General features: G+C 41.6%; 6 protein-coding genes across 14 annotated transcripts; 4 read left to right on the top strand and 2 right to left on the bottom strand.

Moving 5' to 3' along the window:
• Nucleotides 1–1,843: 1,843 nt before the first annotated feature.
• On the bottom strand, nt 1,844–2,578 carry LOC115665447 (protein VACUOLELESS GAMETOPHYTES-like). Its single transcript, XM_030587341.2, has one exon. The coding sequence runs from the start codon at nt 2,576–2,578 to the stop codon at nt 1,844–1,846; it is 735 nt and encodes a 244-aa protein (XP_030443201.1).
• Nucleotides 2,579–7,641: 5,063 nt separating this feature from the next.
• LOC115666285 (SH2 domain-containing protein B-like) lies at nt 7,642–15,955 on the top strand. 9 transcript variants are annotated; one of them, XR_008816661.1, is made up of 13 exons: nt 7,644–8,013; nt 8,646–8,837; nt 9,430–9,636; nt 9,713–9,802; nt 10,404–10,481; nt 10,633–10,797; nt 11,595–11,936; nt 12,874–13,157; nt 13,570–13,732; nt 14,615–14,964; nt 15,133–15,189; nt 15,292–15,375; nt 15,469–15,558. XR_008816661.1 is itself a non-coding variant. In XM_056311833.1 (13 exons), the coding sequence occupies exons 1-12, from the start codon at nt 7,819–7,821 to the stop codon at nt 15,317–15,319; spliced, it is 2,154 nt and encodes a 717-aa protein (XP_056167808.1). In that variant the 5' UTR covers nt 7,645–7,818; the 3' UTR covers nt 15,320–15,349; nt 15,527–15,558. The 9 variants fall into 9 exon arrangements, 6 of the variants coding, with proteins under 6 accessions (XP_056167809.1, XP_056167806.1, XP_056167805.1 ...); XR_008816660.1 differs by having other exon boundaries at nt 7,645–8,013; nt 15,130–15,189; nt 15,527–15,558; XR_008816659.1 differs by having other exon boundaries at nt 7,645–8,013; nt 15,130–15,189.
• A 395-nt stretch (nt 15,956–16,350) lies between these two features.
• On the top strand, nt 16,351–17,906 carry LOC115666305 (glucan endo-1,3-beta-glucosidase). Its single transcript, XM_030588054.2, has 4 exons — nt 16,351–16,629; nt 17,148–17,176; nt 17,282–17,516; nt 17,706–17,906. Exons 1-4 carry the CDS (start codon nt 16,575–16,577, stop codon nt 17,729–17,731), a joined length of 345 nt encoding a protein of 114 aa, XP_030443914.1. The 5' UTR covers nt 16,351–16,574; the 3' UTR covers nt 17,732–17,906.
• A 653-nt stretch (nt 17,907–18,559) lies between these two features.
• LOC115665887 (solanesyl diphosphate synthase 1, chloroplastic-like) lies at nt 18,560–22,412 on the top strand. Its single transcript, XM_030587708.2, has 6 exons — nt 18,560–19,162; nt 19,349–19,479; nt 20,434–20,561; nt 20,651–20,754; nt 21,180–21,307; nt 21,476–22,412. Exons 1-6 carry the CDS (start codon nt 18,946–18,948, stop codon nt 22,022–22,024), a joined length of 1,257 nt encoding a protein of 418 aa, XP_030443568.1. The 5' UTR covers nt 18,560–18,945; the 3' UTR covers nt 22,025–22,412.
• Nucleotides 22,413–22,548: 136 nt separating this feature from the next.
• LOC115665901 (uncharacterized) lies at nt 22,549–24,602 on the top strand. The gene is made up of 4 exons (XM_030587720.2): nt 22,549–23,061; nt 23,164–23,388; nt 23,748–23,858; nt 23,997–24,602. The coding sequence occupies exons 1-4, from the start codon at nt 22,933–22,935 to the stop codon at nt 24,033–24,035; spliced, it is 504 nt and encodes a 167-aa protein (XP_030443580.1). The 5' UTR covers nt 22,549–22,932; the 3' UTR covers nt 24,036–24,602.
• A 231-nt stretch (nt 24,603–24,833) lies between these two features.
• Nucleotides 24,834–26,609, bottom strand: LOC115665912 (60S ribosomal protein L18a-like protein). Its single transcript, XM_030587727.2, has 4 exons — nt 26,202–26,609; nt 25,926–26,001; nt 25,449–25,569; nt 24,834–25,190 (listed from the first exon to the last, which is right to left on the bottom strand). The coding sequence occupies exons 1-4, from the start codon at nt 26,443–26,445 to the stop codon at nt 25,131–25,133; spliced, it is 501 nt and encodes a 166-aa protein (XP_030443587.1). The 5' UTR covers nt 26,446–26,609; the 3' UTR covers nt 24,834–25,130.
• Nucleotides 26,610–26,848: the final 239 nt, after the last annotated feature.

Here is a 26,848-nt window from a genome sequence, read left to right as displayed (position 1 = left end):
ATTTTTGTGCAATTACTAAATGCATTTCTGTTCTTTTTCTATTCTAAGAATAGAAATTTTGGGCAGTTACCATACAACTTCAAATGTTTAGAAATTGTTCCCGGATATGGAATAAAAGAAAAATCATTTCTGAACAGAAATTGTTTCCGGGAACAGAATAGTTGCCAAACGCACCCCTGATGTACTCATAACTTCAAATATTTTTCATTCTATGTGTAGTATATTTTCTGACGAAATGTAATCCCTTAATGTCTAATATGAATCGAACTCAAATTATACTTATTAATTCTGTTTATATTTTCAATAACAGTCATCCGTCTATTGAATCACACCTCTTCAATTCATCGTTGCCTTCTAAGAACATGATTATCATTGTTATTAACTGCCGTATCTGGCTTTTGTTCCAAATACTTGATTATTTACATTCGGTAACTCTACAATGGAAGAGATAGCTAGTCATTCTAGCTTTTAAATTGTCCTTGTCACGCTTTAGCTGATCTCTTATCCGATCGATTTTGACATCGTTATGCATGCAATTGTTATCTTGATAGAAGATGCTGTCAGTATGCACAGTTATTTTGGACAAGACAGACATGATTTTAATTATTTTTACCTTTTTCCTTAAACTGTTGGCAATTGATATGTTACGCTTTACAAATTCAGCTCATCTCTATCCATCCTACAGAGTTGGATGTTAGTGTCATATCTAAGTAGGTTCCTCCTTCCTTCAACCTTTGGCTTCAGAGATTTTTCTCGTTCCTGCTTTCAAATCTATCGATGCCGATTGCAAATTCTTCCCCTTCTGTTATGGGCATGTCGCTGTATTAAGTGCCGATGTTTGTCTCCTGCGTTTGCGAAAATGAAGGATTTTTAAATTCGACATTAGGACATGACTGTTACGAAATTCAAATCGGCATTAGCATAAATATTACAAACAATACAGAATTGTAAAGAAACGAAATTGCAATAATAAAGTCGGAATCGATACAAACGAATACCGAGGCCTGTGTTTGACACAGTTTCCTTAAAATAGATTCGTTCCCTCCAGTACGCGATTGAGGTTTCGTGAACGTCTGTCTCCCAGGATATAACGGTTGACAGCGAAGAAGAGAGCACGGCACTTCCAAGCTTCCGGCAAACTTGAACAAACTCGGAATGAACACTACCGAAAAACAGTGCAAAAATGCAGAGAGAGTGTAAAACCAGAGGAAGAATGATTTCGATAAAAAGGAACAGAGGGGAGAGCAATTCGGGAATAATAACGGCCGATTAAATCTGTCGCACGTTATGAAATTCGTAACTGTTTGAGTTGAAAGAAAAATAAATCAGAAGGCAACGAGGCCCACTTTTCGGTCCTGCAATCGTGTACGCGGGATGTGCGCTCGCGCCCAAGTTTCAACTTGTCGGGCGTCGGATTTGCACCCCCTGTGCCTGCGCGCGAGGCAGAGAGTTTGTGCTATGATAATTACCACTTCAAATAAGTGTAACTGTATATAAAGTACTCCATAGCCTTATTTCATTTCCGTTGTGGGAATAGTATTTTTTCACTTCCCACTTCCAACTCAAGAGTGTTCTTTGAGCATCAATTTCTCGTTCATTCACCCATCAATTTATCCCATATTTCCAACAATGACATCCAACTAGGAACTTAAAGCTGAAAAGATCCTTACACAAAATACGGGGCTATAACAGTACAGACAAAGTCATTTTCCTAGACAATTAAGACCAAAAATACCAGGAGGGAAGGGCCATCTGATCCGGTCATCACATTTTATCTGTTTGCTTTTTCCCTTGGTTAATGATGCGCTCTTATTACGCATGTTATTCACATTCTCTTACTTTGCTAACTCGATATAAATCCTCTCAGGACACCGGCTATTATAGCCGTTGGGTCGCCCAGGATGGCCGAGACAACAAGCTGGACGGCTCCACCTGCCATCTGAAGATACTTCTTCATATTATCACCTTTTGCCCTCGGATTACTCCTTGACGTGCCACTGAGGCTTGGGATCTTGGTGTGCAGCTCCCGAACCTTGTTCTTGTCCACGTTGAAGTAGGACGCCAACCAGCTCTCGACAAGCAACTTCTTGACACACGACACATGCAGATTGTACGTCTTTGACTGGGACTTGTAAGCCCAGCCTGGCCCGGAGCCCTTGCCTCCACAATGAAGGCACGGGCCGGAGATGTTTTTAGACAGGTAGAGGACGTTGTTCCCGTCGTCCAGGACTTGGGGGAGATTCACGCAGCAAGGGTGGAGATCTAAATCACGGCACACGCAGTGGTACACGAATCCGAGGATGTCCGTCCCGCACGCGTCGCACACTCTCAAGTTGCGGTCGGGGGGTTGGTAGTAGAAATTAAATGTGCATTTCTTGTAGAAGGGGTGCGTTACGGTCGGCTGCACTGCGCCACACGCCTTGTGGAGCTCATACTTGCACAACTGGCACTTGTACCTGAGCCCGATCCCGGCTTCTTTGCAGCCGTGGCAGTCGAACGGGACCTCCGAGTATTCCAGCTTGAGCTTATGGTGCGGTAGTGAGTGGGCAGGGTGAGATATCTCTCTGTCAATCTTCATTGGTATTCATTCAATCTTGTTTTGCGTTCCCTTGCTTAGGAGAGTTTGTTCAATGGTGTTGATGAAGAGGGAGGACCCATGGACGGGTCCTATATATTGAGAAATTCTGAGATTGATGGGACTAAGAAAGAAGGTTCCATTTGTCCTCGAAATGGCCAAAAGAAAAAAGCAACTTATGAAGCATCTGCTTTGATCTGATCCATTTGAGATCTTTTGCTTTTGGAATGATCCCGAGTGGAAGAAATGTTGCTCCTGTTCACGCAATTATTGATAAAGTCTAATAGGTTGAGTGAGGAATCATGCAAAAGTAAGCAGTTCCTGGATTCTATTGTCTAAAGGAAGGATGTGACAGTGAAGAATGAGATTGATCTTGGATTTTATGTGGGCTCTCTGCAGAATTTTCCCGGTTATGAGACCTGGATGTTTGAAGAGGGACAATGTGTTTCAAGATTTGAGATTCTAAGAGGTGCGTTTCTGGCTCATGGAAGAATTATTACTACAATAAAAGACTTGACACTTTAGAGGGAATTATCATGATCTGCTTTCCAGTCTCTAGTCATTGAATGTTTATCGGTTGCCCTTTCTTTTTGGGGGTAATGACTCATTCAGTACCCGAATTTTTAACCGTTTCACAATAAATAGCCAATCTTGGTTCAATCAAATACCTTAATTTTTTTTATGTGGATCAATTTGAGACTTCCATTAAAATTGCAGACAACAAATGTCAAATTGGACACTAACACTGATAAATAGCCTTAACTGTCCATGTTAGTGTCCGGTATGATCACTTGAATGATGCCACGTCAATAGTGACACGTGATCCCACCCCCAATACTTCGTACGCAAGGTATGTCTATGTCAATAATTGGGCTTGACTTTTGCTAAGTAAGTGAGCAACGTAAATTAAGGGTGCGTTTGTTTTACGAAAAATGTAACGTTTTTGAAAAATATTTTTTGAAAAATTATTTTTTTGAAAAATAGTTAGTTTTCCTTTGTTTGGTGATATGTGATTGAAAATATTTTCTAGTGTTTGGATCTCATTTGGAAAATGATTTCAATTCCATAATTTTATCTCAGGCAAAAAAAAAATTCGAATTTTTAAATATTTTATTTTTAAAAATAAAAAAGAAAAAGAAAGAAAAGAATAAAATATTAAAAAAATAAAGGGAAGCAATTCCGGAAAGTGTTTTTACTTTCTTATATTAAGAAATCTATTTTCCTAATTTTATACACGAATGTTTTCCTTAACCGGATAGTGTTTTTGGTTGACTAATCATTTTCGGCAAATCAAACGAGTAAAAGTCCGGAAACCAGATTCCCGAAAAATACTTTTCCCGAAACAAACGGACCGTAAATCACATGACATTGTCCTTTCCTTTTGTCTTACTTATGACTTAGGTATCCAAATTGGAAATCAATGGGAAGAAGCATGTAAATTATAGACCACCCGTCTAGGATCAATCTGGATTGTTCTGTTTGGTCCGTAGAGGTGAAGAAAAGAATAATAAGTCACCTTTGATCGAAAAGGAGAGTCTCCAAAACGTCTAATGAATTCTCTTTTTGATGGCCCGCCTACGAATCAAATGCGTATGTGGTACACAGAAGAGACACCTAACCAATGCATATGGCCTTGAGGAGGAGATTCTTCCTGCTCAAAAGACCTTTACAAGTTCCCCACATACACTTCCAAAAGTTGCAGCAGATTTTTCCATGTGAATATTAATTGAAAATGTCAACATAAGACAACATAATGGAAAAGAACGAGTTCATTGAGAATTTGTCAAGTGAGTTTGCTGAATGAAGTATGGATAGATGAAGATGAATATAACAACAAATTCGTACTTACCCAAGAGTTCTCTGAGATAGTTTGATAATGAAATTTGAACTGAATTATGAATCTTTATCTCATCTGTGATTTGGATCAATACGATAATCGGAGGTTGTGACTCTTTAGAACTCTCTTGCTGGGCATGGTGCTCGATTTTTCTGCTGCATAAATTGTGGCACACGTAACATTGCTCCGTACAATGTCTCTTGGGCTACATCGAGATGAAAATCGGCGGTCATTTAGTTATAAGAAGGGCTGTCAAAATAACAGAGTTGGAGACGTGATGGCAAAATGAGATAAGTTAGATCAATAGGGGAACCACAATCAGCGAAACGTTCACAGAACTCAGGAAGAAGATACACGGCGCAGTTTAGGGCTCATGCAAGATCCATCGATGTATCCCACCTCTATATATATGAACATCTTTTTTGTGGGCAAAACCTACATGAGTATATAGTTGACCTGAGATCATTTCCGTGCAATTGAGCGAGGATTTAATTAGAATGGGCTTTATGTTTATTACCACGAAAAGGAAACTAAAATCTAAAGGTCACGTTCTAGAGGCACTCTCGTTTAACTGCTATCTGATTCTTTTGGACAAATGGTTTAAATGACTTTCGATTGATGCTGAAAAAGTATAGGATAGAAGGGTCGCCAAAATATTGGGCTAGTCTTGGCAATTAAGATGCTGTTGCCTTGGCGAAATGATTTTAATCACTCAACTAATCTCTCTGCTGCCTAAGCGGCTAAGAGTACCCATTTCATGGCAAGCTTTGTATTTGTTTCATCGCAGCAATGAGAAACAAGTACTGCGCGACATGGAAAAAGTGTCTCCAACTTATGCCGATATCGCTCTGCATTGTTGTAATCATCTTCCTTGTTCTAGGCAGCTGGTTTCACTAACTAGGACTCTGATTTTGTTGAGCAAGTGTCAAGACTGGCAAGACAGCAAGAGAGGAAGTTTTGCGAGTTTTCGGCGACAACAAACCTAATTTTGATGTGTTGAGCAGACTAAAAGTCATAAGGATTCTCTTCATATGAACTCATGCTGTTCGTCTTGGTTTCAACAAGCACACGAGTGGTTCCAACAATTTATCTAATGCTCGCATCCTCAATGTCTCTTTTTGGGACAAAAACAAGCTGACATTTGATGGATACGCTGGTAAGCATGATACTGTATCAGGTGCTCGGGTTATATGCACCTGGATATACGACAACGATGACAATTCATAAGTCAATCCAGTTGGGAGATATACAAATTCCACGGGGAGTTCAGATTGTGCTTGTGCTCATGATCCACCATAACCAAGAAATGTGGGCCGATGATGCCAATGAGTTCAACCCCGAGAGGTTCTTCGAGGGAGTCTCAAAGGCAAGCAAGAACAAGCTCTGCTTTTTCTCTGCTTTTTTCCCTTTATGTTGGGGTCCTAGGACTTGCATTGGCCAAACTTTGCACTCCGTGAAGCCAAAGTTCTCCTGGCCTTGGTTCTGCAGAAGTTCTCAATCCAGCTATCTTCATCTTACAAGCATGCCCCTAGTCCTTTGTTCACTCTCCAACCCCAATATGGAGCCCCTTTGATGTTGCCTAGAATCAGATACGATTCGTGGTTCGTATTTGATAGGATTTTACGCTTCTGTTTGCTTCCTCGTGACCATAAGAATGGATTATTCTGTCTTTGCCCTTCTGGACTAGAAAAGTTGCTTCTAATGATATATTGGAGCAAGTATTGGGAGCACCCGGATCAGGCGAGCTCAGCTCACATCAACTGTTCGATCCGGTGAGTCCCACGTGCAGCCCACTTCGTCCAAACCGTACACGCGAGTTGGACTCACATGTATTGGATGCAGCTAAGATTCTTCGAAGTTGTTTCATTTTGGGAACTTTTCACTAGTATGCTCTTCTTAGAATGTCCTAGTTAATTGGCTTTTGCACACTCTTTCGGTGGCCCTTTCTCTTCAATTTAGAGCCCTATTCTCTGATGTTTCTTTTGATTGGTTCCACTAGTTTCTTATATTTGGACAGAGTTCCTTCGGTGATGTATTAGTTCCTGTGACTAGTTTGCGTTTTGCGGAACCGAATATATTGGATAAACAGACGAGATTTGAAGACAGCAAATGATACAAGACATGATTTGTTAATCATCTTCATACAAGTAACTGCTGAACTTTCCTAAGCATTGAGCTTAATTCCTAACTGAAATTGAGACAATTAAAATCAAAAATGAAATTAAAAATTTAGGTAATGAAACCCACGAAGGAACTCGACTCTAACAATATAACAAGTCATGAATAACCTCTCGACCGTGTTGATCAATTAGAGATATATATATATCGCGTTGTTCCGGAAAATAGAAACAAATTGTTCCATCATCTCAGGTAAATGATATCACATACTGCGTACCGAAAGAGACGTCGTGTCGTGATTAGGGAAAAGAATATTTTCATAACGGTTACATATTAATGTCAGGTACGTTGCATGGGTATATGACGACGTCCAAAACGATATGAAAGGAAAGAGACATTGCCAGCTCATATTTCATTTCTATTTCGACCACTTCACGTTAAATGATAATCACGAAACATTCGATGAGTTATCCCGATCGGAGTTACCGCATACGAAAAGAGACGCCATGTCGCGATTAAGGAAAAGAACATTTTCCATAACGGTCACTTATTAACGTCACTTACATTGCAGCTGCATGGGTACGTGACGACGTCCGAAGAGATATGAAAGGAATGAGATATTGCTAGGTTATATTTCATTTCTATTTTGACAAAACCGCTAGAATTCCAACAAAAAACTGTGACACTTTTTTTTTTCATTGGAGCAACATATGATGAGTCATGAAACTACATTCGATCTTCCGAGACAAATGGGCCTAAAATTAGGTTCTCCTAGATCCACTCGCAAGCCCGAGATAATAGCTTCGTGCAAATTTGCATGCTTTTCCCCTCAAGAGATTTAGCGCACGAGCTACGGGCGGGACCATTCTTAGGCAAAACAGGACCCAATCCACGCACGCCACGTGCCGGAGTGTCGATGCTTTCGGTCTCTCCGCCGCTCATCCGACGCTCCATGTCGGCCCTTCCCGAGCTCGTGCTCATGGGCGCGAAGTTTCGGAGTTTAACCTCGAAGACAAGAAGTCCCAGCCGTTAGTTAACAGTAATCGAAAGAGAAGAGAAGAAAAAAAAAAAAAACAAAAAGACTGCTTTGGCTTTGTGACGACTCGAACTGACCCGAAAATCAGTTTTGTGTTCGATTCATTCGTTGGTTGGTATATATAATGTTCACGAAGAGAGAGGGAGAGGGGGAGGGAGAGAGAGAGAGAGAGCTGTCTCTTGGGTTTTCTTGAAGGATTTTTCAGTTGGCGAGAGTGAAAGGAGTCACCTTTGAGCGCTGGGTTGATCGGAGATGGAGGACGACGAGAGCACGATCGACCTGAGCCGTTACTCTTCGCTCGGTGATTTCAGGCTCGACGTCGAAGCAGAGAAAGAGGGAGGACGAGAACGAGGAGGAGGAGGAGGAGGAGATGGGTCTTTGGTTTTCTGCTTCTGGGTTTATCTCTTGAACTCCACCACCGCTTTCCCTTGTACCATTTTTCGTCAGGTAGAGAAAAGCCGCCGTTTTTCTTCTTCTTCTTCTTTTCCCTTTGCCGTTCGTTGGTTCTTGATATGGGGGACTGTGTTCATTTCTCAATTTTGTGAATTTTCTTTGTTTTGAGAGGTCAGGTTGTTATGTGGTTTTTGTTTGGCGGTTGTTTTGGCGATTGATCACTCGCCAGTTGGTGGATTTTGTGATTTCGAGGGATACTTTGCGTTGGTTTGGATCGATCACCGTTGCTCGGCTCTCGGGTTGTGTGTGTCGGTCTGATTACGATAAGTTTGAATCACTGTGGAATTTTCCCAAGAGTGTCTTTTAAGGTTCACTGAAGTCTATTGCAGTGTTGTTGCTGTTAGATGGTTCAGTAAGTGTCAATGGCTGTTGGTGGAACCAAAGCTCATTTGGTTTTTGTGGATTTGTCTGGGATCAATCCTTTGTAATGGGTCGTGTCTTGTTTTTTTCGTCCCTGTCACTTTCTTCCTTGGTTTGTAACACTAGGGACTAGTCGAAAATGGTGATTAAGGGATGATTGCCTGCCTTTTTTTTTGTATACAATAATCACAAGTAATGTTGCCCGTCGCTTCTCTTTTTAGCTCAAAGTTCTATGGTTAATCAGGTTAAAATTTTTGTTTACACAGGTGAACTCAGATGTCCAGGACGGTTTTCCAATTCTTGTTTTGAATGAAAATAAGAGACTCGTGCTTCTGCCACCGCTTTCTCCACAAAAAGAATCCCCTGATTCTGAGGTTTCTCCTTTTTCAAGTGAAAAATCGTACGCTTCTTCAGATAGCGAGTTTCCATTTGGAAAATGGGTCCATGTTGGCTGTCAGGTATGTATATCAAGTGTCTGGATTACACTGCTTCTTGGCATGAGAAGGTTTTATACATGAGTTTTTACCTGCTTGTTCCTTTCGAGTTGATAACTGCTGAAATTTTTATGGCTATTGCTGAGCACATTAATGTCTGTCATGAATACCACTTATTGGTCGGAACTGTTGAGCTGAAGCAAGTTGTTACTGAACATGTAATCTGTCTGTTTTAGCTTTAACCAATCATTTTCAGATGTAATTGGAATTGTATGAATGGTACATAATCTTCAAATATATAAAAGTAAGCCATATTCGATGGATATTCAAATAGCACGTAGAACTGCCGCACTTTCATTGTGACTGAAAAGAACAAGTTTTTATAAAGTATGATTCAATTTATATTCATTGGAGTGGCTGTGTTTATGTAATTACATGCAAGTCTATGTCTCATTGTTGGCCTGACGAAAGAGATAAAGTAGAAGTCTAGATTGCATAAATGGTGCTCAATTGAAAGTCTTTTGTCAAGCTCATGATGTCTTTGTCTTTCCTAGGTTTCTTATCCTTGGGGCCTTTTTCCCTTTGTAAATTACTCAGATTTCTATCTTCATGGCAGGTCTCAAATGACCTTTTACGGCTTCACATTGACGGGGAAGTGGTGGATGAGAAGTGCCTAAGTGCTTCAAAAGACGGAGAAACTTATCCAAGTCCTTTAAGGAAAATAAGTTTGGTTAGTACCAATGGAACTGATGATGGTATAGAAGGTTATTTGTACAGTCCAAAGGTCTTGCACCCTTCTTCATCCATTGAGGATCACTATAAGGTACCTTTCGTCAAGTTTGTTGGATCTTTTTCATGTGGATGTGATATCTTTTATGAATATTTTCTTGTAATGCCAGGACTCACCTATACACTTAGCTATCGACAAGTCATCTGCTTCTGACATAGAAGAAGGTAGTGATGGTATCTGGAGTATCATAGGTGGAAAGGTAAGTCGTTATATCTTCCTGATAATCTTATCACTACTACATTTTTTTTTACAGAATCTAATTGAGTTTCGCATCCAGTATTAAGCATTTGGCGTTGAACTGCCTTGACCAATTTGAATCTTTTTTCTGTGACGTCATGAAGCAATATTTCTATGTTAATAGCTTCTGAGTCTTTTTTTTCTTTTAATAGAAAAACAGTTGGCTCTAAAGCTTTCCTCTTTGGAAAATGTATCAATTTCTGATATGCACAAGTATTTGCAATTTCAGCTTTTCGGGTGGTTTCTGGTTGTGCTTCGAAAGCAAGGTTGCGAATTGGAGATTCCCTGTAATTGTCTATCCAAAATAAATTTATATATATGACTGACTGACTGACTGGGTCATAGCTTTCCTTGCTAGTGTGTCTGGAAAATGAGATGGGCAGAGAAAACTTACTCTGTGGTGTTTTACATTCAGCGTGGTTGTATGAGTCTGTTCTTACTTCTTTGAAAACCAATTAGCTTGTTATTTGTAATGTTCAATTTGCTCCTTAAAAGTCAGGTGCCATGCTCTAGCTACATCGTTCTTCCAATAGGCATTGACAATTGGTTATACTGAATCGCAGGCATCGTGTCGGAGGAACTTTGCGTTGGATGTTGTCTTGCTAGATGCGTTTGGCCAGATTGTGAATAAGGAAATGGAGGTTTGCTTCGTCTTGCTTCTCTCTCTCTCTCTCTCTCTCTCTCCAACCCCAACTAAAAACAGCTATCATAATAGAAAAAAAGGAAAAAGGAAAAAAATCATAGATAAGGTGCAGTTAATAATTGACCTTTTTTGTGTTTTTTATATGGTAGGTTGTTGCTTCACTTCTGTATGCTAACAGTGGCTCGCTGGTGGAGAAAACCAGCGACGATGAAGCCCCTCTTTTGACAAGCTACGATGGAATTGAATTTGATTCCTACGAGAAACCTAGCAAATTATTGCATGGGCGTGCTTCTTTTAAGCTCAAGATATCTCAGGTAGATGTCGGTTGTGTGATTTGTATTATGTGATTGATAGCTTGTCATCTGAATTAAAGATTGCATTAGTGGCTTGCGGTTTGTTTCCAAGTATTTGAGTAGGATTGTATACATGAAAAGTAAATGGCATGCGGTAATTGATATTAGCGTCGCATTAGTATGTTACGCAGCAACAGTATGCCTTGGAGATCGCTTAATTAAATTCATTTATCACTGGCTGGACAGGGTCATCATGTGCGTAGGTTGTAAATTACTGCGGATTAGATGCAACGTTTTTTTTCTTTGGTTGAATATTTTCTTAGACATCGTTAGCTATAATGGTTAGATCACCTCTTTAAGGGAAGCTTACAGGAGAACTGAAAGAACTTGGACCAATTTTGCCTCTTCCATATAAATACGTTTGGGCATACATAAAGTGTTCATACTTTATACAGTTGATCAACTTGAATTGATTCCAAAACATTTTCTGAATTCGACTTGTTATTGCTCATAAACAAGAATATAATAACACTTGCTTAAGAGTAGCTGTAATGACCTATTATTGATTCAAACTTTTATACGTGACATTTCTGCTTGTATGTGTGTTCTTCTCTGCATTAGCATGAAGTACATTTACTAGAGTATCAGTGGGGCAAGTTTAGTGCCTTCTTGGTTTTCTAGTTTGCCCCATTAGGAAACTAGTCTTTGATATGCCATTGCCCCATTTTATGACTTTTTTTATTGAAGACAATCATATAGCTTACATGGAAGAATACTTTCTCGTCCCTGAAACTTTTGCTCTTTTTTTCCATTTTCAGCTTTCATCCAAGTGTGATAACAGGTTGTTCCGTGTGAGGTTTAACATACCACAGGCTGGAAATTATCCTTTCTTAGAGGCTTTTTCAAATCCCATCCGATGTATTTCTCGCAACCGCAATGCCAGAACATCCTCTCTGATAATTTGGAAAAGGCCACCATCTGGCATTTTACCAGTTAAGTGTACTTTATCTTCCAAATATGAATCGCCAGAACTCGAGCATAATACTGTACGTGAAGCAAAACCTAGTCCATCATCAAAAAGGGTTAGATTGGGAAAGGGAGATTATTCGTTTCAGCAGCTGGATGACGAATGCAACTCTAACATCCGTAGTGATTTTAAGGTACGGCAGATCATCATTTTACACTGCGGTATCCATCGTGAGATTGTGAGCACGGTACTGCTAATATGATAGGGGAAGCATATTTGGATGTGCTGGTGAGCTATGAGCCCTTTCCAGAAATAGTTCCTCTCATGTACATTCCCAGTCACATGGAAATTTGCATGCATGCGAATTGTTTTTGTAAATGCATGCTTTATCTTAGGTAAGCCTAAGAAATGTCTCCGGCTAACAATTTCCCATTTCCACCAGAAGAGTGGAAACTATAGTATAATTTCCAAAGGTTAGGCAAGTTTTTGCCGATTAGTCCTAGTGGATTTCATGTTTCTTAATGTATTTACTAACACTAATCATTAAGAGAAGGACTTATTGGTGGGCCCGCAAGATGCAGTCATGAACCATTAATGGTTGCTATCAATTACCCTGGTTACTGCCTTATGCTACATCTAGATTGTCCCTGCTCATACTCCTTTGCCAGTTCTCATGCTCCTTTGGATTAAAAAATATCTTTATATGCCATATCTGAAGAAAGTGGAATATTTAAGGTTTGTTGGCTGCAACTTATAGAAAGTCAGAAGTAACTCTTTTACCTTTGTCAAATTTGTATTACTTACAATTTAAAATATTATGAAAAGTTTGATATGAATACGTGTATTAACATGTATACATTGTGAAACTTCAATGAGTTTAGATTAAAAACTGTCAAAAATGATACGCTGCAAGATTCGAAATAAGTCAACAGTCAAAAGTAAAAGTCACTCCAAACAAACTTTTACTTGAGGAGAGTACTAATTGTTTTTGCAACACAGCACTGGAAAAGTGCTACCCATCTTTCGATGTTGTCAACACTATATAATTTTTCAGCTTCTTGTTCTTGATTTCTGAAATTTTGTCTTGTGAAGTTCTCTCTTGATCTGAACACAATCTAAATGTTTATCAGGCTAAGGATAGTTTCGGGACAAGCCCAGACGTGATATTGAAGAATTATGAAGCTGCAGAGAAGCGTTCTTCAGATGCTGAATGTACTAAAATGCAAAATTCAAATTCCAAGAGTATGCCAAGTGTTGGAAAAGCAGTTTCAGAATCTATCACATTTAGGTACTGCTTAGCAGCCTCACATGAGAGGGCTCTTCTGCTGAAGGAGTTTGCTGTATCTGCTTCAGATGAAGAAGTTTTGGAACTCGCAAATCAGGTCTCCTTGTACACTGGATGCTCCCATCATCGGTAAGGTCCTATCTCTTTAGTCGTTTCCATAGGGATGCTGATAGAGACTATACTTGCCATTTTCCCTTATGTGGACGATAGGCTATTTGTCTGAAATGATTGTGTTTGTTAGTGACGGGAGAACACTTGTCTTCCCAAAGCCAACCACAAGCTGGCTAAGTACTAGTCTTCTCACATGTTTTACTTTCTTGTTGCCAATTGACCAAACATGTTCAAACCTGAAATTGATATTTCTCATTAATGCATGATACATACCGTGTTCTCTGAGTACTTAATAGTAACGATGTTGCTTATTGCTGGCTAAGTAGTTTCCCCACCTGCCATAGTTTGCTGTCTCCCCTTGTGTCACTACCACACTTTCAAAAAACGTGTACGTGAACCTTGTGCGTCCATAATACTTTTTTTTTTTCAGGAACCAAATTGCAGTTGCAAAGAAATTGATAGAGGAAGGAACAAAATTATGGAGCTTGATTTCACAAAACAACAGCCGTGTTCACTGGGACAGCGCTATCTATGAGATTGAAGAGTACTTTATGAAGATTGCTTCCTGCAATACTAGAACTCTTTCCCAACAGGTTCTTTCTCTCTCTCTCTCTCTCTCTCTCACACACACACCGCTCGCGCATACACACATATGAGAAAATTATGTTTAATGGAAGAGGAAGATGATTGGAACCATTTCCTTTCAGCCACTTTTTAAAGTATGTGCTCCTTGTGTCCTGGGGACTTTTTGCTTCTTCATGCAACGACTATAGACTGTAAAGAAGTACATCTATTTATTTCTGAAAGATTGCTTTAGATGCACACGGTCCAAATTTGATGTCTGTTATAGATGATTGAGGCTATAATCTAAGATGAAGGGGTACTTACGTAAAAAAAAAAGTAAAAAAAGGAAAGCAGCTATTTTTGTACCTATTAAGGAGGAAATTCTTGGAATTCAGCAAAAAAATGGAGTAGATTCTTGGAGGTTTTTTGAGATGCTTTGCCAGAAATGCCACATCAACATATAGCTATTGAGTTACTATTACATTGTGAGACAATGGAAAGGAAACATATAGAATTCGTGAAGGGAACAAAATGATATAGAAAGCCATGTCAGTATAAGAAAATAAAACAATCTAGAAAGCCATGCTAGTTCACACATGTCACTATCTGACATCGAAGGTAATATTCCGCTTTTGGACATTCATGTGGCCAAGCATGTGTCCAATTATGAAGTACTTTGTGAGTCCACTGTCCCAAATTCAGAGACACAGAAGAGTTGGACAATGGGGCACATAAGCAGTCATTTACTGGTTCAACTTTCGTTTTCCTTTGGAATGGAGAGTTGCCTATTTCAGAAATCTGCAGGATGCTAGGTTCTTGATTTTCCTGATTAAATTTGACTGGTTAGGGAAGCTCTCTAATAGAGAATTGGTCCTGAATTTGATGATATCTTTCTCTCTGTCATGGCACAGGACTTCGAGCTCCTGAGGAGAATCTCTGGTTGCCAAGATTATTTGATGCAAGAGAATTTTGAGAGGATGTGGTGTTGGTTGTACCCTGTTGCCCTCACTCTATTGAGAGATTCGGTGAAGGCAATGTGGCATTCTGTGTCCCCTAGATGGATAGAAGGTTTCATAACTAAGGAGGAAGCAGAAACTTCTCTTCGAAGTCCAAAGGGCCATCAAGAACCTGGAACTTTTGTTCTTCGGTTTCCCACATCAAGGAGCTGGCCCCACCCTGATGCAGGTTGCTTGGTTGTGACTTACATGGGCAACGATTACAGCCTTCGCCACAAGCTCCTTTCCTTTGACTATATCTGCAGGTTTGTTCCTTTATCTATTTCTTGTTTCATTTTCTGGACGAGTAACATAAACTTACAGTTCTCTTTAACACATTCGCCTATATTTCTATAACAATGCCTAGCACAACTTGTTGCTCAACTTTCAAATTTCCTGTCTTTGTTATTGTTTTCCTTTGATGGCCAAAGAAGTAGTAGGCCACTAGGGGACCTGCTGCTGATGGAGCCTGGACTATCTCGATTGGGAAGGCAAGATTTACTCCACATTAGTCGAGCCTTTCTATACAATAGAAATAGTATTGTAAGTGCCACTGCTAATAACACATAAATATCTCTGTCAAATTAATGCAGGGCGTTCCGAAGCGAGTTATCTCCTTGAAGATTTCTGCCAGGGACTTCTGCTCTCTAGGTTATGACAATACATGCAGCAACAATGTAACCTTGACTTTTGCTGCATTTATCTCCTTTATTACTTTGTACCTTCAATGTCCCGCGTTAGTAAATCTCTTGTTCTTTCATTCTGGTTAGGTAATCATTTGCAGCAGATAGCGCCATTCTAGGAAACTAACATTGCTGCGTTTCTTAGGCAAAGAGTAATTGAGGGAAACAATTCCAGAATCCGGTGCTTCAGGGTTATCATTTTACCCTGTCATTCTCTTTTCTTTGTCACATCCTCAGTCAGCTGCATTTCGAAAACTAAATGTGAGGTACAGTTGAGTCAAATTTGATTTTGCTCGCTCAGTTGATTGGCTCTGAGTTACAAAGATATATTTTTTCAACTTTTCTAGCCTGCATATCCAGGAGAAGGCTTAAAGTGCAAATTATGGAACCTGCACGTGAAAAGGTTGCGCAAGATCCAGATCGTTAAAGTGCCACACTATCTTTCACGTAGGGAAACTTGACATTCTCCTTGAGAACAGTAAAAATTCACTCAGTGGAAGAATATGAGTAAAATTTTACATCGGTATAAGGTTAAACTAGTAGAGATTCATTCAATCAAATGTTCGACTAACGTTGGATCGCATCTCATTCAGCTGCCATGCCAGGGGGTCACGGTTGTAGAACAGTGTGAGCTTTGAGTAAATACATTCTATATTGGCCCATGTTGGAGTAAGGTTGAGCGTACGCAAGTAGAACCCAATACTTTCATAACAATAAGTTGAGCACGTAGTGATGCGTAACAGCTCCCAAGTACTGTATTTCATCGAACACATTGAAAGAGGAGGGGCTCACGTGCGCCCGGACCCGAACCCACCATACCATTAAACTTATAAAGTGTAATGGAACAGTTGACTGAGGACTTTGGGAAGAAAAAGGGAAACGGAACGGACTGTTTTTTGAGAAAGTGCGTCGAGAGTCTGACCCGGAGAGAACGAAAATAAAATGCGACGTTGTAGTGACAATCACGTGCGAGCCCGTCCTCTCAGTTCCCTTTTTAGACAGATTCCTTGGGCGACGATTCTCCTTCTCTACACGAAAATTAATGGAGCCGTTTGATCTTCTCCAAAAACGGTCACCTTGGTCCTTCGTTCAGGCCTTTTTAATCACCGTCACAAACCACATCGCTTGCTGATCGCTTCATCGTTTCTGTAGCAGCAAGTGGAGGACTAGGGCCGCCGCAGTACTCGTTAGTCATGGCTAAAGCATTGCTCTCCCTTTCTCTCCTCATTTTCCTTTGCTTCATATCAGGTAAATGAGAAGTCTTCACCTTCACGTTAGGGCCTAGGGAGAGCCGTAGCTATGTCTGAAGGTGTAAAGAAACCCTTTTGACCGTTCTTGTTCTTTGTGTGTGTGTGTCTTTATGATCTCAAGATTTTCGAGTTCTGAGTTTCTTTTGAATCTTGGTTGGTTGTATCTGCACGAATCAGTTTTCCTGACCCACATGGGAGTAAAAAAACCACGATGTGACCCAGAACATGTCCCGCTAGATCTAGCATGATTAGTTTTCTGACGCTTCATGTCATATGGTCTCATCTCATGGCATTTTCTTTTTGTGCTAGGCTTAAACGATAAGTCTACATCTGCATAGATGAATGTTTATCAATGAAATAGTTTCAAGAATAGTAGTTCTATAACAATTAGACTTTACAGGAACCAATTGTCTGCGCAAATGTGAATCCAGTTAGTCCAGACAAAATTAGATTACTACCCTCCGTATTTTGTGACGTTTTCTAATCTTTACAAACTCTGATTTGAGGTGTCTTCAGGAGAGCTTGTCAAGATAGTACATGCCCAGGTATTTCAGTCTTCTTGACACTGTCCAAGAAAACTACTAAAAAATGAAATGTGACAAAGAGGAAAATGAATGCTGATCGTTAGAGTCGTTCCAATTGCGTTGCAGAAAACTTGGTGCGTAGCCAAGCCTTCGTCAGACCAGGCAACTCTGATGGCAAACATCAACTACGCATGCTCTCAGCTGGATTGCCAGATTCTTCGAAAGGGCTGCCCTTGCGCCTATCCAGATAATCTGATGAACCACGCCTCTATAGCCATGAATCTCTACTATCAAGCCAACGGGCGGAATTGGTGGAACTGCGATTTCAGGAAGTCAGGCCTCATTGTCGTGACCGATCCAAGTAAGTAAACACCTTTCTCTACTGATTAGTGCATTGATCGTCATCCCAATAGGGGTATATCTTCATTATAATGTGGTAGTTCTCGTTTCTTAGGTCATGGCAAAAACAAAAACTAACATGTGCTTCCGGGCCCGGCGATCTCCAGGAGTACGCAATCGTTCTAACATGATGTTTTATGTCGATTGGCAGGCTATGGCAACTGCAGCTATGAATAGCAGCCGGTATCGAAGGAGAAGCTGCACTCGCCCGTGGTCATAATAAGCTGCAATCCTCTCGTGTGCTGGAGGACAATCTGTCGAGTCTTCTTTGCATCTTACATTAGTTTTGCCCAAGTTTTAGTTGCTGCAAACATGTGGGAATGAAAGGTTTTCGTTAATATTTGTTAAGCCAGCTCAGTGGTCATATTAGCTCGTAATCGTATATGTGCCAACTAAACCAAGCCTTGCATTTTAATAAATAGTGAAAGCACATCCTGCAAAATCGCGAGGGTTACGTTGTTTTCAAGAAACATTAATTACGAGGCTTTTCAGAGTTTTCCAGGGAAAAGAAAAGGATCACCTTTTTTTTTAATTTCGGACATAAAAAAGACATTTTTCGCAACAACCGATGTCCCTACAAATTAACTCATTGACCTTTGTTCTTTCCTTTTCCGTGTCTTGTTTGCTTGGGGCTAACCTTCTTCCTGCGAGGTCTTCGTCGATGAACGTCGCAAACGACGTTTGGCCGGTCTACCCATTTTTGGGCACATGGTAGACTTTTAATCTCAATGAATTAAAAACCCCGGCATTAACTACACGACTTTCAAAACAAGATCTCATTTCTACGCCAGCAGCGATCCCACACGTAGCGGCCATTCCTGATGTACCAAAGGGACAAATCCGTGGTTAAGAAAGGCGATTACATGGCTGCAATTGGACCACCGACTGCTATTTGAGGAAAAAAGATTCTGATCCGTTGGTTGTTTTCCCTCTCCATCACATGTGATGTCATGTCCGTCTATTATGTTCTCGCTCTCCGTTCGCTCTTTGTTGTTGCGCGGAACTCAGAGAGAGAGAGAGAGAAAAGACCGGACACTACTGGCCTCACTTCGAGCCGAGAGCTAGATAAGAAACGCAGGTCCCACGTGGGCTTCCAGTATCCACCCAATATTCACTGCTTCTTTCCCTTTTGTGTGTTCTTTGTTATTAGAGCGCCAAAAAAAGAGAAAAACAGAACACTACAGGTCAACAGAAGTTTGAAATTTTTTCGTTTTCGGATTCATTGAACTCTTTGGGTGAGTTCAATCATTCTTGCGATGATTGTCTGCTTCCGGATCCTCTCTTCCCCGAGATATTGTGAAATTCTTTTTCTTTTCCCCATTCATTTTCTTGCGACTACAAGCGTTGGTGATAAAATTGCGGAGATTTGATTTTATATCGGTTCGCTGAGGATGATGTCGATGACATGCCATAATCTCTTGGACCCGGTTGCTTGTGGGTGTTCGTCAAATGCTTCCTTCGACAGGTCTTCCGTGAGAAAGTGTGCGAACGCCAATACAAGGAGCAAGAATTGCAGAGACTTCGCTGCTCGGAGGTTGCTTTGCTTTCGTCGAGATATTGCCTCGCGTCGGGTTTCTTCAACCAGGACCCCCAATACTCTTCTCGATGGTAATGGTGTCTTTGTCTGCAATTGTTCTCGTCTGGGCTCTATTTGATGTTTTTGGATTTGTCGTACTTAATTTCATGGGTGATAGTGATTTTGTCTGTCTTGCATCCCGAAGTTTGTTTCTTGTTGACCATTTGTGTTCAATTGAACTCCACAGCATCTTACATAAGTTTCACTGGTTGTAATAGATTCAGGTATTGCTCAAAGTCCTTCACAAGTGTTGGATTTGAAGGAAGAGCTGAGAGGCCCCGTATCACTGCCAAATTTGTTTGAAGTTGTTGCTGATGACTTGCAGACACTAAATCAGAATCTTCGAACAGTAAGATTCGTTTGATTGAGATGGTTTCACCTGTCTTGCAACATTATGATTGAAAAGCCTGGCAGTGTTATGTGTCATGCTCTTTTCACTGGAGATGATATGATCTTGTCAGCAGATATCCACATTCATTGTTGGCTGTTTCCCGTGTAATGGTTGAAGAGCGTTTTCAAAGACTCAATTGTGATAGTTGGTCTTGGCATTCGTGGAAAAATGCTTGCTTTCGAAGTTTAGCAAAGTCGGCATGTAAAGCAAAATGTTTTTTCAGGCTAATAATGATGGTTTTAGCGGCCCTGTGGTTGCTCTGCTGTTGGTTGCTAATGTCAGAATGAAGGCATTTTGGGAAAGGGCATGTCTTGAAATCACCCATGTAATAGAATATCTGTTGTATAAGGTCTCTCCGTCTTCAGATGAATAATCTAGAGTCTAGACCAAGCGATCTATACATCAGAGGACAAAAAAGAGTTGAGGGTTCAGAAGTTAAGACTACTTGCATTGTACTCGATTTTTGCTGAAGCTTCCTGTACACATTGATTGGAAAATTATGAAAGCGCGTTAGGGAAACAGATACTAGTTTTTACTCTCTGTCTGCTCTTCAGAATGTCCACTCTTTTCTGTTCTGTGGCTTGTGTTATGTCTTGCCTCGGGAACCTGAAGTGATGTCATCTATTGCCATATCATTGAATCTGGCATATGCATATGAAAGGCCAAAATGTATGTTTCGCAGTCCTCCTGTGTTGCCATGTTTATAGTAAACTTCATGTTTCCAACAGTAGTTTGCCAGCTTAAATAAAAACCCTCAAGGTTTCTTCTCCGGGGTTAAGTGGGGATACGAGCTCCATCCTAAGAATCTTCTGTCTTTAATTTTTCAGTTGATTGTCTCCATTGTAGGCAAGGTGTTTTATGGGAAAGACTTGGCACTTAGTTAAACCTATTCTGATTATATTTCTCTGGCAGATCGTAGGCGCAGATAATCCAGTTTTAATGTCTGCTGCTGATCAAATATTTGGGGCTGGTGGGAAGAGGATGAGACCTGCTTTAGTATTCCTTGTCTCTAGAGCTACAGCAGAAATAATGGGTCTGAAGTAAGCATTTCTCGTTTTTTCTCTACAATCATTAAGTTTTCTTTTATTGAAGTCTTGGTGTAATTGTACCCTCCTTCTTACCTTCTCAGAGAACTTACGAGAGAGCACAGGCGTTTAGCAGAGATAATAGAGATGATCCATACTGCTAGCTTGATACATGATGATGTGTTAGATGACAGTGATATGCGAAGAGGTAAGTCTATTTTTTTTTTTTTTGTATAGCATCTCATGCTTTGGGTGTCGGTGCATCAGATGCAGCACCGCAACTGTAGTAGAGCAGCTGCAGCTGCAGCCTGTTTCGTTCAATAACCAGGATATATATAAACCTCCCTTTGACTTGCTGTATGAACACTAGGTCAACCAACTTTGTGAAGGTTATAAGTTGGTAACAGGAAGTCGTGAAATTGTTTCCCCAATGTGATGCTGCAATCTTTTACTTCAGCTGTCAAATTCACGAACTTATTGTCAACGTCTGCAGTGAGAGAAAGTTCCTTGTTTTTGGTTATCAATAATGGGCTGCCTGGAAGATAACATTTCATAACTTTATATCTTCACCTTCTTCCACATTTTGCTCCCTTCTTGAAAAGCGTGACTTGATATGAACTCCATATTTTTCAGGAAAGGAAACAGTTCACCAGCTTTTCGGAACAAGGGTGGCAGTACTGGCTGGAGACTTCATGTTTGCACAGTCATCATGGTATCTTGCAAATCTTGAAAATCTCGAAGTCATCAAACTCATTAGCCAGGTAAGTCCTTTTGTTACATTATAACACAGTAGTAACTTCGCCTCCACCTTGGGTAATGATTGGGTGGATGACTGGCTGATTGCCTTCTGAATTGGCAAAACTCAAACCTGGAGTATAGACATAGTAACATAAGCAATTATATCCAGTGCATTGTACATGTTTTGGCAGGTTATTAAGGATTTTGCAAGTGGTGAAATAAAGCAGGCATCGAGCTTGTTCGACTGCGACACGGAACTTGAAGAGTATCTTATCAAAAGCTACTATAAGACAGCTTCTTTAATTGCTGCCAGTACCAAAGGAGCTGCCATTTTCAGCGGGGTGGATAGCAACATTAAGGGGCAAATGTACGAGTACGGGAGGAACCTGGGCCTTTCATTCCAAGTGGTCGATGATATACTGGATTTTACACAATCAGCCGAGCAATTGGGCAAACCAGCTGGAAGCGATCTTGTGAAAGGAAACTTGACTGCGCCAGTTATTTTCGCCTTAGAAAAGGAGCCCAAACTTAGAGAAATCATCGAGTCGGAATTCTGCGAAACGGGTTCTCTCGATGAAGCGATTCTGTTGGTCAAGAGCTGTGGTGGCATTGAAAGAGCTCAACAATTAGCAAAAGAAAAGGCTGATCTCGCGGTTCAGAATCTAAGGTGTCTTCCTCAAAGCACCTTCAGGTTAGCCCTTGAGGACATGGTGATGTATAATCTAGAAAGGATAGATTAGCTGCCTACGCTGATAGGACAAGAGCGAGCGATTCTTTAGCTTATATGAAGGTTGAAGATCGAAGCCTGCCAGTGAATCCGGCATTTCGGGGGCATCAACAGGTAGACTGGTAGAGGACCCAACGAGGGAAAGATGCTGGTGGGTGGTTGTATATGTACATGCATGATAGGCATTGAGCTATGACTTTTAGCTCTTGATATTGTTCATGCATCAACAAGTAGAGGACCAAACGAGGAAAAGATGCTGGTGGGTGGTTGTATATGTACATGCATGATAGGCATTGAGCTATGACTTTTAGCTCTTAATATTGTTCATTCGATTACAATTTTCTCTTCAAAAGGGAGGATTAACATTCGAATACTGTTGTATGACAACAGAGTTTCCGACAGGATCAATAACGTAATGCTGCATTATTTTTTTTCCATGAACTCATCAGGCAAAGCAAGCTATTCACCTTTTTTTTTTTTTCTTTTCGCGGTTATTCGAGATTAGATAGAGGATTTGGAGAGGTCTAAACTTCGTCGCGAATGTTGATTCCCTTCATGCGCCGGCTTGGGATGACAGGCGACCTTCGTATCAGGAATGATCAGGTTGCAGTATGGCGATCGATGCGATCTTCGTTGTGTCTAGATCAGAACAGAGTGAGATGTCAACTTGATATGGCCAGTATCTTGGAGCGGCTGGGGTCAATCAAATTTTTCAGGATGAGTTGCTGAATTCATTGGGCTTCAGGAGATGAGTTAGGCGCTTCAAAGCCTTAAAGGCCAAGCCCAGGTTCGCTCCTCATTCCACTTCTCTGCTCACGCTCTTTCCTCCTCCTCCTCATCGTTCGGCAAATTCTCTGCTTGGGCATTACGTCGAACAGCTTGCGAACAAAGCTGAAAACTTGTCGCCCACAGATCGAAGGCATGAATCTGTTCGGTAACGCAGCTCGATGGGGAAGCATCGCCAAAGAAGCGCTCGACCGCACCGCGATCGTGGCGAAGTTCCTGTGCTTGCTCCACGTCACCAACACCTACATCTGCACTCCTACTCTCGTCCGTAAAATCCTAACCTCTCTTCTTCTTCTTCTTCTTCTTCCTTCTTCTTCGTCGTGCTTACCGAGCAGTGGAAGCTGAAAGTGTTCCCGGTGCTCGCAGGTCTACGGCCCGAGCATGCTCCCGACTCTGAACCTGACCGGCGACGTGCTATTGGCCGAGCGCGTGTCGCACCGGCTGGGGAAGGTGGGGCCCGGCGACGTGGTGCTGGTGAGGTCGCCCGTGGATCCCAGGAAGTCCCTCACCAAGCGCGTCGTCGCCATGGGTGGCGATAAGGTCACTTACGTCGTCGATCCTCGCAACAGCGACCGAGTTCGCACGATCGTGGTGCGTTACTGCAAACTCTTTCTCTTCGCATCAAGCTTTGGCCGTTCGAACTTGAAACTTGTCATCTATCTATTCGATTCATCTTAAGAGAATGCTTCCTCTGATATGGCGTCTCGGGAGGGAAGCGTGTATCGCGCGGCTTGTTGATAAGTTTTCTTGGGTGAGGAACAGCTTCTGAATCACTTGGGAGATGGTGGAAGCGCCGTTTGGGGAAAATGATCAAAATCAAAGCTTGAGTTTTGGATCCTTTTCGGACGAGATTTCAAAATCAATGTGTCTCTTGGTGCTTTTGGCTTTTAGATGTTCGTGTTAACTGATGAAAGCAACCTCTGCTTTGGTGTCTGATCTTGTGTGAATAGGTGCCGGGGGGGCATGTGTGGATTCAGGGCGACAATATCTACGCGTCGAGTGATTCGCGGCAATTTGGCCCTGTTCCTTATGGTCTCGTCGAAGGCAAAATATTATGCAGGGTGAGCAGAGCTGCGCCGATGATTTGTTTGCCACACGTTTGCATGGGTTCTCTTTGCATTTGTTGCTTTTAGTGCATTCCTACGTCTATTGGAACATCCATCATCTGCATAATACAAAAGCTGTGCTCTTCTCTTCAGGTATGGCCGCTTGATGGATTCGGATTGCTGAATCACTGACTCTAGTGCATCATGGAAAACCCATCTTCATCGTGGGAGCAAACCGGCTGAAGGCGAGGCACTGCAGAGGAAAGAGTGTATAAACTGAAGTTTGAAACAGACGCATTACAAACTCTTTAGTGAATCTGAGTTTTGCCCTTGTTACAGCGAAGATTTGGCATGATGCACTTGAATCAGGTTAGGTCTGTGTAGAAGGAATATATGCCACTAGGATCTCTTTTTCAATTTAAGTCACAAGGATCTGTCTAGTCTACAATTTAGGGAAAGCTGCCTCTGTTGGAGTCGAGTCCTACCTAAAGCCTGCCGCGACTGATTCGTCTTGCCATGCTGCAATTTGTCGCTCGAGCAGTTGTCACGGAATTTGTATGACAGGAAACATAGCTACATTCTAAGGGTAGATATATCCATTAATTTGTGACACTATCTTGGACATGGTATCCTTTTTTGGCTGACGAACACGGTCATAGTTCTTTCTGTAGAATGCCTCGAGGAAAAACGTTCCGGAAAGAATCTTAGTGCCGCTTAATATTCCATAGAGAAAATCTTTGTGTGAGCTCTTTATCCTTACTGCCTTGTTCTTGTCCTGGTGTCTACTTCACTCATAGGTTCCGTCACAAACAGCAAAAGTCTCTCCTGTCTCTGGTGATTTTGCAATTCCATTTCAAGCCATCGCTGTACTTCTCGATCTGATCCGCCATGTTCAAGGAGCGGTGACGAATATAGCGACTATATGTTTGGTTAAACATCTGTCAATGGTTTCCAAAAAATTACCATTGCAACTGAGAATGCAATCTCAGATGGAGATAAGATTTTGGTTCCCTTCATTATTACAGGTAAGAAGAGTCTGCAACCCCTCATAAAGATATCAAGTACTATCTCAAACAAACACCAATGTAGCGCAAATTTAACCCCTCCATGCTATAAAGAAAATCATATCGACTCTTCAACTGGTGCACATATCGCTGTTTAACAGGATACAACAAATGTGCGTTCACCAAGAACACCAATCCCAGTCGTAGAAATCAGAGAGAGAGGTGCACAAACTAGGGCACATAGAGTTTATCCATACAGCAGCTGGCTCAGCCTCCAACTTGGTTATCGATGCTCGACTCCTTTTGTCACCCCGAAAATTATAGCGATCGTTACAAGAATGGCCTGCACGATGAGCAAGTAACTTCAACTTCTATCTGAATCGGAGGTATACTAGAATAAAAGATTTTAACTCCTATATGACAACAAACAAGAACAACACAAACATAACCAACAAGCCATGGCAACAGGACCAATACTTAAAAAAGAGACAATGGCGAGTTTCACGTGGAGGGTGCCGAAGTGAGGAAGGCACGTCTATGATATTGCAGCCAATTTCAAAGAACCATGGAAATGAGAATGGGAGGAGATTCATATACTCACGGCAATTGTACAAGCAATGTAGCCGGGCTTCTCTCGGTAGTCCATTCTGTGTCTGCAGCAGACTACAAAACACAACCCAACGTACCAGGGGATGCCAGCCAGAAAGAAACCGATGATGAACCTTCAACACCACATTTATAGAAACTATCTCAGCAAAGAAAGAATTGCGGAAATGAGATAATGGGCGGAAGTGGGACATACATTGCAAGGAGCAAAAACGAATCTTTATCACCATCCATTGATTACCACATGAATCAACCTTTTCAGGAAAAGAAAGAACAGGCGACACAGAGCAATCGGCCTCTGTAAGTATGCTACACACTTTGCAAAACAAGCATGAAATGAAATTCAACCTATATCGCCGCGAAACCCTCGATCGATATCATCTAAGGCAAGATTGTGATTGTGGTGATGAGAAAAACTTTTCCGGGGGTATAAAGAAAAAGAAAGAAAACAGAGGAGACGAGAAAGACGTACAGGCACCAGCCGAAACCAAGGCCACAACAAGGCAGGCGCCGTTCTCTCACGGGCCTTCCTTCGGCAACTGGATAACCTGCAACATTTGATCCCGACAGAGGAAAACAAAACTAATCACGAACAACTCCGTACTTCATGACCTATAGCCAGTGATTCAAGCACGCTTGTCTAGCTCAATCAATGTAGGATCGGACGAAACGAAACCGGTAGCAGCTCAAAAATCTCCAAAAGAATCCGAAATCGGCGCCCGGTGATTCGATGAACTAACAAGCTTACCTGGAACGGCCTGATAACCCTGGGCGTGGTACGGAGGAGGAGCGGAGGGATCGTGGGAGGCGCCGGGAGGGGGGACCGGCTGAGGGAAGCCGATCGCCGCCGCATGAGGCGGCGGCGGCGGCGGAGGAGGGTAGTTGGCGACGCCCTGGAACGTGCCGTACTGGGGCGGGCGATCGCCGCCGCCGCCGCCGCCGGCGGGGGTGGCGGCGGAAATGCCTCTGCTCTGCTCTTCGTCCTTGGCCATCCTGATCGGTGGTGCGTTAAGATCGCGGGAGCTTACAGCGAAACGAGTGAGCGATCTTGATCTGGTGTTGTATAGATTGGATCTAAAACTCTATTGAGCAACAGAGAGAGAGAGAGAGAGGTGTCTGGGAAGTGCACGAGCACCCTGCAGGATAAGAAGAATTGATGATTAAGTCCAAGTCAACCTTTTCCTTTCTTTGTGTCCTTCAAACGATTTCTTCATTATAAAAAGATTAATTAGGGTATTGATTTTTCAGATTTTTTTTTCTCTACCTTATGTTTTGTACCACGAGTACGCCCCTTTTTTTTAAAAAAAAATTTTCATTTCCGAAAATTATCTCATCGAAGATAATACCATCTGCGTCGTTTAAGGAGCGGTTGCTCGGTGGTAGTTAGCTCAAGAC

Source organism: Syzygium oleosum, unplaced genomic scaffold (genome assembly GCF_021117445.2).
Source record: "Syzygium oleosum isolate NSW1041296 unplaced genomic scaffold, Sole_v2.1 Sole_v2.05, whole genome shotgun sequence".
Classification (NCBI taxonomy): domain Eukaryota; kingdom Viridiplantae; phylum Streptophyta; class Magnoliopsida; order Myrtales; family Myrtaceae; genus Syzygium; species Syzygium oleosum.
This window is presented reverse-complemented; position numbering and strand designations above follow the sequence as displayed.